Source organism: Paramisgurnus dabryanus, chromosome 5 (assembly GCF_030506205.2).
Source record: "Paramisgurnus dabryanus chromosome 5, PD_genome_1.1, whole genome shotgun sequence".
Classification (NCBI taxonomy): Eukaryota; Metazoa; Chordata; class Actinopteri; order Cypriniformes; family Cobitidae; genus Paramisgurnus; species Paramisgurnus dabryanus.
Genome location: NC_133341.1, coordinates 37792736 through 37807124, shown reverse-complemented (window position 1 = coordinate 37807124; position 14389 = coordinate 37792736). Strand labels below are relative to the sequence as shown.

General features: G+C 37.9%; 1 protein-coding gene across 1 annotated transcript; it reads left to right on the top strand.

Annotated features, from left to right (window-relative positions):
* The first annotated feature begins 9085 nt into the window (after positions 1–9085).
* tmem250 (transmembrane protein 250) lies at positions 9086–11666 on the top strand. Its single transcript, XM_065283989.1, has 2 exons — positions 9086–9213; positions 10273–11666. The coding sequence occupies exon 2, from the start codon at positions 10446–10448 to the stop codon at positions 10863–10865; it is 420 nt and encodes a 139-aa protein (XP_065140061.1). The 5' UTR covers positions 9086–9213; positions 10273–10445; the 3' UTR covers positions 10866–11666.
* The last annotated feature ends 2723 nt before the right edge of the window (positions 11667–14389 follow it).

Below are 14389 nucleotides of genomic sequence, written 5' to 3'. Positions count from 1 at the left end.
AAAAATAGGCACCAGAGCAATGTTTGTGGTAACCGTGGTATAAGAGGAATAATTGACTAGTAACATGTCTAATGTGGACTAGACCTGTTCGAGTCGCGACTCACTCGGATCTTTAACCCGGATCTTTAAATTAACTCATGAGTCGCGAGTCTCTAGTGTCATTAACCCGGATCAGTTGAGTCCTACTACAATTCAATGTAAAACCATAAACAGCGCCACCACACACACAAACCTCTTTCAACATTATTGATGAGACTTCGCTCGCACTACAGATCCACTCGTAACCGGCTGATCTGCGCGAGAACTGACCCGAGATTCTCACTCAGAGCCGGAAACATTGCAAACTCAAGAGACCTGCGGATCCATGCGAGCCGCGAATTGACCCGAGATTCTCACTCAGAGCCGGAAACATTGCAAACTCGAGAGACCTGTGGATCCGCGCGAGCCGCGAACTGACCCGAGATTCTCACTCAGAGCCGGAAACAATGCGGACTCGAGAGACATGCGAATCTGCTCTGACTCGAGAGTCTCTCAACTCGTAACCGGCTGATCCGTAACCGACTGATCCGTAACCGGCTGATCTGCGCGAACTCCTCTCCGACTCTGGGGGCTACATAAGCAGGACAGTTCTTTTTTTATATTTTCTCTATATTATTATGCTATTGTTATTAGGCTTCTTTTTTAAATGGTCGACCATACACACCAAACCTAAAACCTATAAGCATGTTATTTCAGAAGTGAAAGGCTTTTGTTATGGATTTGCTTTTGAGGAGACTTCAGTCGCTCTATAGATCCACTAACCGGCTCCGGCTGATCCACGCGAATCAGCCGGTTAGTGGGATCTGTAGAGCGAGTCTTATGTCCATGGTCTGCGAGTCTGCAATGTTTCCGTCTCTGAGAATCTCGAGTCGCGTGGATCAGCCGGTTACAAGTGGGTCTATACTGAGTTTCCTTGGCAATTTAGCAATACTGACTCAAATGACTCAAGTGAATCACACAACCCGGATCACTTTAGTGAGTGACTCACAATAACCCGGATCCTTAAAAGGAATCGAGTTTGCCAGGCCTAATGTGGACTATCGAAATAAAGTGTTACCTCAAGAAGACAAGTTAAAAACAGTAATTGTGATCTCTGCACAAAATGACTTATTATTAATATCAGTCATTTTTCATGAATTAAGTGTTTAAGGAAAAAAAAACATATTTCAAGATTTTTTCCTTACCCCATTGGCAGACATTTTTGCTTGTTTTCAGCACAAATTCACTTAGGTAATTTTGCTCATGAAGAGTCATATATCTTGATTTAAGAATTTTAAGATATTTGTACTGACAACAAGACAAAAATACTAAGTAAGAAAGTCATTTTTTGCAGTGATTGTGGCAATGAACAGAAAACAGAAGGGTTAACCATCTTACGTTAAACTAAGCGGTTTTAACAGAGACACAGTGAGTCTTTAAACATCAGTGCTATATAACTAAAGACTCTTACACTGATTCTGAATCAGTATTGATTCACGCTCGCTTTCTTGTTTGAATTAGGAACAGAAAGAAGAAGTGACGTCACGATCTCTCTCCTCCCGCTTGACCCTTTAATAGGAGGCCAGGTATTAAGTGAATTTCGGGAATCCCATAAACACAAATTGCCGTCTGTAATCTGCTGCCAGGAGCGGTGAAATATTTCAGTAGAAGACCATCAATCAAACGCTTAAAGCCCTTCACCGCCTCAGAGAGGAATCTGACATAATGCACCACAGCCATAAAACTACACAACATACACACTTTACCGTAAATGAAACGCTAGTTTACCGTTGACAGAAAATACTTCTTTAGTTAAAAAGTTTCATGTGTGAGAGGTTTAATCCCATTTTAATGCTATAATAAAGCTCCTGCTCTTGTTTAAGGAGCTGTGGATTAAATCTCTGAAATGAAATCATTTAATGTGGGTTACATGTCTGAAGTTTATTTGTTATTCCTGCAGGTGTAAGTTAATGTAACCAGCATCATCTTAACCAATGACCGGCGGTGAGTGCTGTTGATGTAATAGGTGAGGTCACAGGCTTGCACTCCTTAACCCCTGACCCTTGAGTTCAGGAATCACACAGGTATTTCTTTCACGGTGACATCGGAGATGTGTTTTGGACAGGTTAAAGGAAGAGTGGTAAGCAAGCTGGGATCCGTTTGTACCCGCTGTAACTTTAATGGGTCCTGATAAAGATGGATCCCGTGGCTTTGTGATGGATTAAGTCACCGAGAACCAGCTCGGAGGAAACTGATGCTTTTATCTCAGTTTATTTAGGCCAAGTTGTGGTTCACCACACATTTAGGTTCTTGACATTAACATTAATGAATGACTACTACAGCACTTTCTATCAGCTGACCAACTCTCATTATTATTTTCTCTCATATATATAGCACACATTTTCATCTCATATCACCTGAAATCGACTCGTGCTACTCGTCCATAATTATTGAGCGCAATATACAAATCAATTGCTGGTAATACTTTTACACAGAAACAAAATATTTTTATGTGTACTACTGCATTAAAAACTGGACTTGTAAAATGTTTTTATAGACTCCCGAGGCTTTCAGAATAAAATCTATTCATTGTTCCCGTAAAGGTATTGATATTCTTCATATCCAAATACTGTGAATGAATACTCACATAAATCTGCATGTGTTTCAGACTCGCATGGTGTTTATGTAAAAGTCCCACAGGCTCAGCGTCTGTAAATCAACAGAAGTGAAATGATAGATTTTCCAGTAGGAATGCAGTCGAAGGCACATAACTCAGTAGAAACGCTCCAGCTCGACCCCTGTCTCATGCCGATAGGGTGGGTCGGAGAATCGACACGCCAATTGACCCCCGTTGACCCCTGCGGCCAATAAGGCTAATGGTGACACGGGGGCGAAGCCACTGCGGTGAGGTTCTAACCCGGCTCCCAGCGCTCATTAGATCTGACCTGTGTATCTGTTAAACTTAACTAAACCCTGCAGAATCAAACAGTGCACACTTCATTACTAAATTAATCAGCACCACTCCACAAAACAGCTCAGGAATTTGGTGTTTTCACAGTAAAAAAAATCCTATTCACTTACAGTACATTGATGGAGGGATGCAGAACATCATTGATCTTAGGGGTTGACTGGTACCAACACCCCAAAAAATACACCCAACAACCACTTACTGTAGGTTACTGTAAAGTTACTGTACTTCCCATGAGAAAAACATCCAAACAATCTTACTGTGTGGCTCGTCATGTCAAAATACTGTATGAGTTCAGTGCATCATGGGAACCTTGTGTGTTAAAATACGTGCCTTTTGCATATGCGTCAAAAGGGTTCATGATGAAAGAGACGCTCATGTCTCACAAGACAAACACTAAACTCAAAGATAATTCCATGAGATTAAGTGAGTATCTGTCAAACACGAGCGTCTCTTTTCTCATAAACCCTTTCGAAGTGTCTGTAGCAGGCACATGACGCACAATGCACATATTTTGACATGAAGATCCACACACATGATGATGTTTTGACAATTTTCACATTTGTGCCTCCTCGGAAAAGAAGTCATGAGCGACCACTGGATTAATACAGACAGATCATATGACAAATGAAACATTAGTTGTTAATGTCCTGGTTTCACAGACAAGGCTTAGCTAAAGTCTGATGTTTATCTTGAGACAAATATTTTCAGATCTGTCAGTGCTTAAGATATTTTCAGTTGAGACAGCTCAAACATGTGTTTAAGTAGAACTAGCCTTAAGCCTTGTCTGTGAAACCAGAGGTATCTTTAAATTACAATTGTATTTTTTCATAGATTGTTTTATCGGCACAATTTATAATACATCAACATTTTATTTCAGGCATTAAAGCAGAAGTCTTTTAAAATCATGATAAACAAAAATTCGGTCAAGTGTATCTAGCAGTAAATATGATCACAAAGGGGCGGTGGATTAGACTAATCCTAAATGTAAGAGCTGTCCAAACTGATAACATCTTGCACTGACATATCTTAAAATACATCAGTGCCCTTTGTTTTCCTTTAAAATGCACAAAAGTTATGTTTTTAGTAAAGCATGTTTGTTAAATCTAGTTATAAAGCCTAGTCCTGTTTTAAGCTAATCCCTATCCAGAAAACCACCCCAAAGTGTATTACTATGTGTTTTATATGTTCTGCATTATGTGCTTGTTCGTGCATGTAAAGATGAAATAAATCTTCCTGGTTTTGTTTATTTCTGTAATGTTTTCAGATTATTAGCGGTTCAGAAACGGTGAAGTTCTTTAATTAAACTTTTTTTTAATTAAAGTTCTTCTCTTGTTCTCTGGTAATTGATTTCATTCATCTCTCCTCATCTGTTGCTCCTGACCTCTACTTACTTAATGAATTAATTGATCAAGCTTCAGTGTATTTGGGGCTGGTAAGAGGATTTTGACATTTAACTGCTTTAATCTTGGATGTTGGGTGGAAATGTAAGGATTTTACACCACAGTACATGTGAACGTGAATCGTGATGTAGCAAGTTTCCAGAACCTTCAGTATAGCTCTGTGATCTGCTTGTGCTTTATTAAAGCAATAAACCCCGAGAAGCAGTGGGTTACCAGTGCATTTTATAACAGCTAAGGGGCGTTGTTAGGCACGACGCGAAGCAGAGTGCCTAAAACCCCCTTAGCTGTTATAAAATGCACTGTAACCCCACTGCTTCGAGGGCGTTTATTGCGTTTATAAAACGGTTACTTCATATGCATAACGTTAGAGGGATTTTATAAAATAAAATACAAATAAGTTGTAATTATATTAGTACAAATATTACTCTTCCGCCAAACAAAGTAGTTCCTCAGAATCAAGTGTGACTGAAACAGAGCGCAGTTCCCAACCAACACAGATGCAGCAGAGACACAATGAAAATATGATTTAAGACTGTGGTGTTTATTTTATAAATCAACATTCATCTAATTTAATTTATACATTAACATTTATATTGTGCTGTTTAAGTGATGATCAAATATGTTTGGAAGCATGCTGAACTCTTTCCCCATCAGCGTTTGTTTTTTTTAAGTTGCCACCCAGTTTTAGTTTAATGCCTTGCAGAAAAATTATCTTCTTAAATAAACACAAAATATCGGATATACGGAGATAATTCCATATTTGTGAAGAACTTTAGTAAGAGATCAGAATCAGAGCCATCAAAACTTACACGCTGTGTTTTCAGTGTTGAGTGAATGATCAGTGTTTAAGATGTTTAGCGGATGTATGAACTTGACTTATAAACTCCTCAGACAACGTTTTCTCTTTATCGACGAGATGACTCAACAATATTTATTGACATTTATCTGGATATCGCCATTAATTGTGCAATTGTAGACAAATTAAAAATATGATTAAAGACTGTGGTGTTTATTTTCATAAATAAGAACGCAGCAACAGTGGCGCAGTGATACTTATGTAATGTGGTCTGAACCGTGAGGTTACCAGTGTATTTTATCACAGCTTAGAACGCGTTTCACCAATCAGAATGAAGAACCAGAACTGCCTGTTTTATAATCAGAAATAAATTCTTTATTATTAATGTTTGGTGTATTTGTATTGTTTACATTAAATGTAACTCAGAAAAAACTCACTGTGCCTTTATTAGGTTAAAATATCTCAGTGCAAGTGAAAGTGGATGAGGAGGAAGACTACGAGGAAGAGGCGGCGGATGAGGAAGAGGCGGCGGATGAAGAGGAAGACTACGAGGAAGAGGTGACGGCTGAGGTGGAAGACTACGAGGAAGAGGCAGCGGATGAGGAGGAGGACTACAAGGAAGAGGCGAAGGATGAGGAGGAAGCCTATGAGGAAGAGGTGACGGATGAGGAGGGAGACTACGAGGAAGAGGCGGCGGATGAGGAAGAGGCGGCGGATGATGAAGAGCAGGACCAGAGGAAGAGCAGTTGTCCTGATGTCAAGAGGTTTATTCTCTGTTTGTCTGTGATGTGGATGTGGTGCTCAGAGCATCATGAAGACTCTTGAGACGCTGAGACAGAATGAATTTTTCATTGATTTGGTTGTGAGTACTGCCACTTATGAAAATGAATCATGGGTTTATTGTGGTAAAAGTGTAGTAAGTAACCAAGGTGATTTTGGGGTTACCATGGTTTTACTACAGTAACCATGTTTTTTTTAACTATAGTAAAACCATGGTTAATTTTTACATGGGGTAATATGATTTTCTTGTAGAGTTTTCTTTGATTTTGTAGCTGGACTGTGGTTGTGCCAGAGATTCTGTGAATCTAGTTTGAAGATTTGGTTTAGTGTTTAAGGTTTTGAGAAAATTGTAGTGTGTAGTGTAAGAGCAGATTGTAGTATGAAGATACCTCCCTCTAGTGGAAACAACCAGAACAATCCTCCTGCTGAAACCCAATGTGACATTATATAATATTTTTATATAAGTATTAAAGCCAGATCATTATGTTCTCATTTATTCTGACATCACTTCTGATATATTCATTTTTAACACATCATCCTTCACATGAAAAACTACAAAGAAAATCACACTGAAAAAAACACACAATGTGTGTGTGTGTGTGTGTGTGTGTGTGTGTGTGTGTGTGTGTGTGTGTGTGTGTGTGTGTGTGTGTGTGTGTGTGTGTGTGCGTGTGCGTGTGCGTGTGCGTGTGCGTGTGCGTGTGCGTGTGCGTGTGCGTGCGCGTGCGCGTGCGCGTGTGTGTGTGTGTGGTAAACCAGTGGTTCTCAAACTTTTTAGGTTCCCCTTGTGTACGGTGCATCTCTTTGTGTGGCCCCCCAAAATGTTTTGACATAAAACATTCTAAAACTTAAACTTTGATTTAAAGAGCACCTGTTACGTTCCCTTCCTGAAACGCGTTGATTTTGTACAAAGCTCATCATTCTGAAAAGCGCTGTCTCATCTGATTGCCTCCAGGTAATCTGTACATTGTGATTGGCCTGAATACCTCTGACGTCAGCTGGAAATGTGACGCTCTTTACCATGTTTAAAAGATTTGGTCGCACTATAAGCAATACTTAATATCATCTTTACTACCTTATCACATGAGGTGAATCTGATCCAGATGACCAAACTGATCGATCAGCGCGGCTTGAGCAGAACGTAACAGATTGAGGGTCAGTTTCCCAGACAGGGTTTAGATTAATGCACTAGGCCTTATTTATTTTAGGACATTTAAGAAGTTACATAAAACAATACTGGTGTGCATCTTAAGACAAAACAATGCCACTGATATATGTTTCGATATGTCAGTGCAAGGTTTTTTTAGATTAAGGCAGATCAAACATGTATTTAGCCTGGGACTAGGATAAGCCATGTCTGGGAAACCTCCCATTCAACCATGTCTGCATTTGTGATCGTAGAAACGACAAACAACAAGCGCTACTCTACACTGCACAAAACCTGTGTTTGAATCATGGTTCAGTAAATAGTTAACCCTTTAAATATGAACACAATCACTACTTACAGGCTGTGAGTCAGAGGTGGGCGGAGTTATGATAATGACCACCGTGTCGTCAACAAGCCGAGGAAGTAAATGTTGCCTACAATCCGTGTGTTTGTTTGTTGTAGTTTAAGAAAAGAGATTTAGTTTGGAGACGATAACTCGCATCATCGTTTACTTTGGTGTTTGTACCTTTTGCATATCATTAACATGAACTAATACACACTTAAACACCAAAGGAAATGTAAAATCATGAATTGATTAATAGGTGCTCTTTAACCAAAACATACTAAATGGTACAATTTAGTGCTGTTGGTTAGTAGCCTTATTACTTCCGGTTTAATTACACAGAATTTGTGATAAATGATTGTATTTTATTAAACGTCACAAGGTTGAGAAGCACAGTGAGACTTTTATTTGTTTATCATTGAATCCTCTTTGTATAGACCCTACAATAAAGAGCAAACTGCTGGAAACTGAAGTTTTATATGACGGCCTTTAGACCTCTGAGTTAAAAAATCTGCAGTCTGAAAAGAGAGAGAGAGAGAGAGAGGTACTGTACTCACCTAAATCATCCCCAAATCTCCTCTATATCCACCATCAAATCTGACTGCTGCTGAAATTATTACACTGTTGATTAAATTAGTAAAAGCAATCACAATCTTAAAGCAAGCTAAATGGGAGAATTTATTTAGCCCCGCTGACGGCTTTATGCATGTTTGATTAAGTATTATAAGGTTTGTTTTTCAGATTTTGCATAATATGTCTTTAAATCTTGCAGAAAGTGATCGTGCGCCCCATTAACGATCATAATAAACTCTTTTTAAAGCAGCATGTTTTATGATTTATCTCCAGTGAGCTCTGATGCTCTTTTACACATCTGGCTGCTTGACAAATAAGCAGCATGCAGTCTTACAGCCGACTCATAAATCTGTGTGATGATCATCACAGCTATGAAAATATAACTCAGCAGCACACACTAAAGACTAAAGTACAACAGGAAATCTCTCAGGCTGATCTCAGTTCAGTAGAGTATAGATCCACTGCTGAGGGAAGTAACTTTTACTTTTACTCAAGAATATACTAGTAATCAAAGGTTTTAACAGATGCAACGCTATCATCGAGCTCTGACGTCAGAGAGGCGTAAAGCGAGCTGCCTGTAGGCATAGATATGTATAAAGGCTAGATGGCTTACCGCTGAGTCCCTAATGGCATCACCTGGCGGCCATCTTAGGACAGGACGCTCGCTCACTCGTAGCATTGAGTTTAATGGTGAAGGTACTTTTAAATGACCATAACTTGCTCAATTTTCTACCGATTTTCAAACGGTTTGGTTTTTTACAAACGTTATTAACGTGGCTATAATACTGGATGCTTTGACATGTTTCATGATTTTTTTATATATTTTTAGTATAGGTATGCAGTGTCATAGTTACATCTTTGACGTTTATAATAAACCAAACCGTTTGAAAATCGGTAAAAAATTAAGCAAGTTATGGTCATTTAAAAGTACCTGCATCATTAAAACTCAATGCTAGGAGTGAGCGAGCGCCCTGTCCTAAGATGGCCGCCAAAATGCAGACGTTCCACTCAATTGGCCAGCAGGGCGGGCGAGCCATCTAGCCTTTATACATATCTATGCCTGTAGGTGGCTCGGCTGGTGTTGTCATGGTAACCAGCAGGCCTTGTGTTTTACGACAGGTCGTGTTCCGCGCTGGACGCAGCAGAAGAAGCGGTGCTCGACAGATGGATACGCTGTTAAAACATGTGAGTTTAACATATTCAATCATAAATAATGTTTATATCATGTGTGATATTTAGGTTCGCGATGAGAGGTGAGTGATTTTGTGCTTCGTGTTTTTTTTGGTAGTTTTTTACACGAGGCCTCATATATAACACAAAGATTTCTGCATATTTGAGGTTAAAATATCATTTATTTACGATTAAACTCTAAACATACAGTGCTACTAACATATTTTTGGGGATCTGTTATGATAATAATACTGTGTTTGTTATTTCTTAGGGAATTTTGGTGTACCTGTATAAATAGGGTCGTTTATGAATATAGCAATATGGTATATAGTATGCATTCTTATTGTTATTATAAAATAATTATTTATTGTATTTTTATTTAAATTTGTTAAAATAGTCAGTAACAAAGTTATTTGCATTTTACATGTATGTATTTAAAGTGTAAATGACAAAAGAATGTGTGTGATTTATTAATCCGCTGTCTGAAATGTGATTTGTTTCTTAATATTATTAAATTATAGTCATATTTAATATATGGGTATGAGACTTCTACACCTGTAGCTGTTCTCTTCAAATGCATTGCAGCTCAGTGTTTATTGTTATCATAATAACTTCCGTCTGTTGTCCTCCCCTACTGAAAAATCCAGCATAAACTGGTTTAAGGTGCCAGTACCTGGTTTAAGCTGGTCTTCCCAGCCTGGCAAAGCTGGTCAAGCTAGTGGGTCAGCTGGTCTTTCAGCCTGACCAGCTAAGTCCAGGTAAACCAGCTTAAAAAGTGACCAAAACACAGCTAGACCAGTTTGCTACATCAACAAAAACCAAGTTGTGAGACCAGCAAAAACCTGCTCACCAGCTGGATTTTTTAGTAGGGCATGAGCTGAAATTAAAAGCAAACATATGCTGTTTACCCGTGCAGTCTGATCCACGATTTTCATAAAAATTATATTAACTATGCTAGGTTTTTTGTATCACTTTTCAATCAAATTTTAGTAAAAGTATTAAGCAGAATTTGAAATGCTTGTGTATTCCACCCCAACATTGATTATTCTTTATTCTTGATGTTGTTTTTCTCAGAGCTTCACCGTCGAGGAGGTTGATCATTCACCGGTCATGGGAACATCACAATTACATCTGCCTGCTTGTTAGTTAACAGCACACGCCTGTGTAATGCAACATGCAGTTCTGCAGTTACCGGAAGAGTCCTGCCACCGGACCTTCCTGAATCCGGCGGTCCGTCAAACCCACCGATGCCCGTCATCCCCATTCCACGGAGGGTTCGTTCCTTCCATGGCCCTCACACCACCTGCATGCACTCGGCCTGCGGGCCGGCTCGCACCGCCCAGCTCGTACGCACCAAGTACAACAACTTCGACCTCTACCTGAAGTCCCGATGGATGTATAGTTTCGTCAGATTTCTTCTTTATTTCAGCTGCAGCCTCTTCACCTCCCTCCTGTGGGTGGCGCTGTCCGCCCTCTTCTGTCTGCAGTACGTCAGCGTACGAGTTTTCCTCCGATTGCAGTACAAACTGTCTGTTATTCTCCTGTTGTTGGGTCACCGTCGGCTTGACTTCGGCATCCTCAATGATCTCTTCATCTACAGCATGCACATCACCATGTTTCTGATCGGAGGGCTGGGATGGTGTTTCATGGTGTTTGTAGATATGTAAAGTTCAGAATGAATGACAATACTTCATAACTTTACTTCAGTGTTAATATTAAACCGTCCTTAATCTGCTGTTTGACCATGAAACCAGATCGTGACACATAAAGCGTGTGTGTGTGATGTGACACTCAACATGTCCGTGGTTTCACCCCTTTGTATGCATGCATGTGATATGTTTTAAGAATTATATTTGTTGTATTAATGCGGCTCATAAGAAATATAATTAACCTTTTATTGTCAAAAAAAACACATCTTATTGTACGTTTTTGCATGTGATAAAAGAAAAAACTCATTCATACGTTTTGGTTGAATTAACCCTTTCTTGTGCTTGGATTTGAGATTACAGAAATCCTTGACTAATGGTCTGTTTCGGCTTACTCGTGGCTATCGGACCAGATTATTTGGTGCCAACCACAGTCTGATGGTCCTGTGTTGTATTGGTGTGGTGTTAGTGGCTCAAGCCTGGCATGAAACTGGAGTGAGTTAGTACAATCTGCTATTGTTTGAGGATCAAGACATCATACGCCTCACACTTGGCCAAGCATGGCCTTTTGTTCTGAAACTAAACGGACACCACACAGACGTCATTGTAAAAGTCCACCCGCTGTAGACATTGACCTGATAAACTGATTCATCATGATTGGACCGTCCCGTGTGTCTAATGTGCCGTCTCTTAGAGAGCTGTGTAGATGTATTTCTGCTGGTGTGTGTGTTTGTTTAGATGGTTGTGTGTGTGACATAGCTCTGATCAATAGTCTCTCAGGAACAGCATCATAACACTATGAATAAAAATACTGTAAATATTCCATGTCTGTGATTTTATTAGGATTCTTTTATTTTCACATGTGTGGTACAGAATGGTGTCAGTATTTTTTAGAAATATTGCATTGTTTAGTAATGCATGTAGTAATGTCTTTATATCAGCAGTTATTTTTAATAGTTTAATCGTATCAAATTTTCTTTTTCTACAGATTGTAATTGGCTGACTCGCCTGTCAATGCAATACACCCACCTATCACATCTGCAAATAAAGGCTAAATATAAAAGACCTTGTTAATATAAACATACTAAATGGGGGATTAAGTCATGGTGTTAAAACAATGTCCCCTGATTCACTACGTATATAATAGGATGTAGAAGAAACAATATTCATTAAATAGTGGTTACTTATGCTGTATTTGTAAATATGCAAGACTTTAAATCGGTCATATTATGAGACTTTTAAGATGTAAAATATGTCTTTGGTGTCCCCAGAGTACATATGTGAAGTTTTAGATCAAAGTACACCACAGATTATTAATTGACACTTTGTAGGTGCTGGGGTTTTTTTGTGTGTGTCTTTTAAAATGCAAATAAGTGGATGAAATGCAAATATTGATCATTATAATGGTGTTGAAAACTCAATTGATACTGTCAATTATTTTCTCTCTCTCTGCACTAAATGGCAGTGCAGTGGTTGGATAGTGCAGATTAAAGGGCGGTATTATTAAAATGAGACTTGCTACCTACATAACAAAACAGGCTAAATCTGAATAAGCTATTTTTTCACATGCTTGCAAAGAATGGTTTACCAAAACTAAGTTACTGGGTTGATCTTTTTCACATTTTCTAGGTTGATAGAAGCACTGGGGACCCAATTATAGCACTTAAACATGAAAAAAGTCTGATTTTCACAGTATGACCCCTTTAATAACAAGACAAGGAGGCACGCAGCTGCAAAATTCAGTCTCCTCTCCACCCTGTTTAAAATTTATGGCTGCATATCTTGGATACTTGTATCAAACTTGTAAACCAATAAATTGTAAAATTTTCCAATTTAGGACTAGAAAACCTGTATTTACAATTAATCATACAGTACATGAGGGCAGCATTAAATCATTTTGGTTCTGGTGTCAGTTTTGCTAAATAAATGGAAAATATTCTTGTTTTTTTTTCTTACACACACTTTATTTTCCCTTAGTAAACATTTATGATGGCTTTTACTAAAAAGCCCAGCCTGGTTTTATCTGGTGTAACAGGCTGGTTTTAGAGAGCTTTTGACCACTTTATTAGCTGGTCAGGCTGTGAGACCACCTAAAACCAGCTGACCCACCATTACCACACTGGAAGACCAGCCTAAACCAGCTGCTTGCATCTTAAACCAGCTAAACGTGTCCTCATTAAAACCCTCTTCTATACCATGTACCCAGCCAACTGGTTTTGTTTTAGCTGTTCTTTTCATTAGGCTGTATGTGCTTTTTGTAGATGCAACACTTTTAAACCCATACCATACAAACTGACTAACATTTTTTTATTTACAAAATAGTTTTGTTTAGCTGAAGAAAGCCACATAGATTAGGGATATTTATATTTTAAATAATATTTATATATTAAATAATACTTTAAATATATTTCAAAATATACAAAAATGGCCAAAAAATATATGTACTGAAGTAATATTTTGAAAAATGTTTATGGGGCGGCACAGTGGGTACCACTATTGTCTCATAGCAAGAAGGTCGCCAGATTGAGCCCCGGCAAGGTCAGGTGGCCTTTCTGTGTGGAGTTTGCATGTTCTCCATGTGTCAGTGTGGGTTTACAGCGGATACTTTGGTTTCCTCCCACAGGCCAAAAACATGCAAGTTAGCCAAATTGTCCCTCCCCCAACCTGTGTATGGATCAAAAATAAAAAAAACTCTCACCATAAATATAATAATAATTCTATATAATAATAGTCTCAATTGCAATATTTATTTATTACATTTTTTTTTTAATTAACAGTGCTTGGTTTACATATGTTAACATTTTAAACAATACTAAAACATATCAACAAGTAAAACAAAAAAAGTTTTGAGTAGACTATATCAAAAAGTAGCCCTCCAGATTGTTTAATCCATTGTGGTAGCCCTTGCTCACAAAAGGTTGGAGACCCCTGGTGTAAAGAATAAATAAATAAATAAGAAAGAAGAAATATGTTTACAAAAATGTTTTTGGCCATTTATTATATATTTTAAATGTATTTTAAAAGTAAATATATTTTAAAGCATTTATATTCATGTCACATTGGAAGAAAAACTTTGTATGTTAAAAACCTGTAAACAAAAGGTTTAAAAAGATTCAAATAAAAATATATTTTCAAATGCTAACATATACCTTTTATAATTTTATATTTTATACATACTTATAGGCTACATTTTATGTACAAATATGTATTAATGTTATTAATGTTAATATATGAAGGTTAAAACTAAATATATTTTCAAATTCAAAAATAATTTAATTAAGCTTTACGTTCTTCAAATGTATTTAGCATTATATTTCAAACAGATAATGGGCCAGATCATTTTTTTTAGCGTAATAGTGTGTAATTTATATTGCGGTGAACTTTTTCTTTTTTGTTGAAAATTCGGTACCATCTTCCATGTTTATTTTTAAAGTTGCAATTTTATTATCAAAGTCAATAGAAGCTACTAGTAATGATGCTAATGAATGTTAAAGCAGCTCGTTATGATGTATAATAAAGTTAGATGAGTACGGGACGGCCTGACT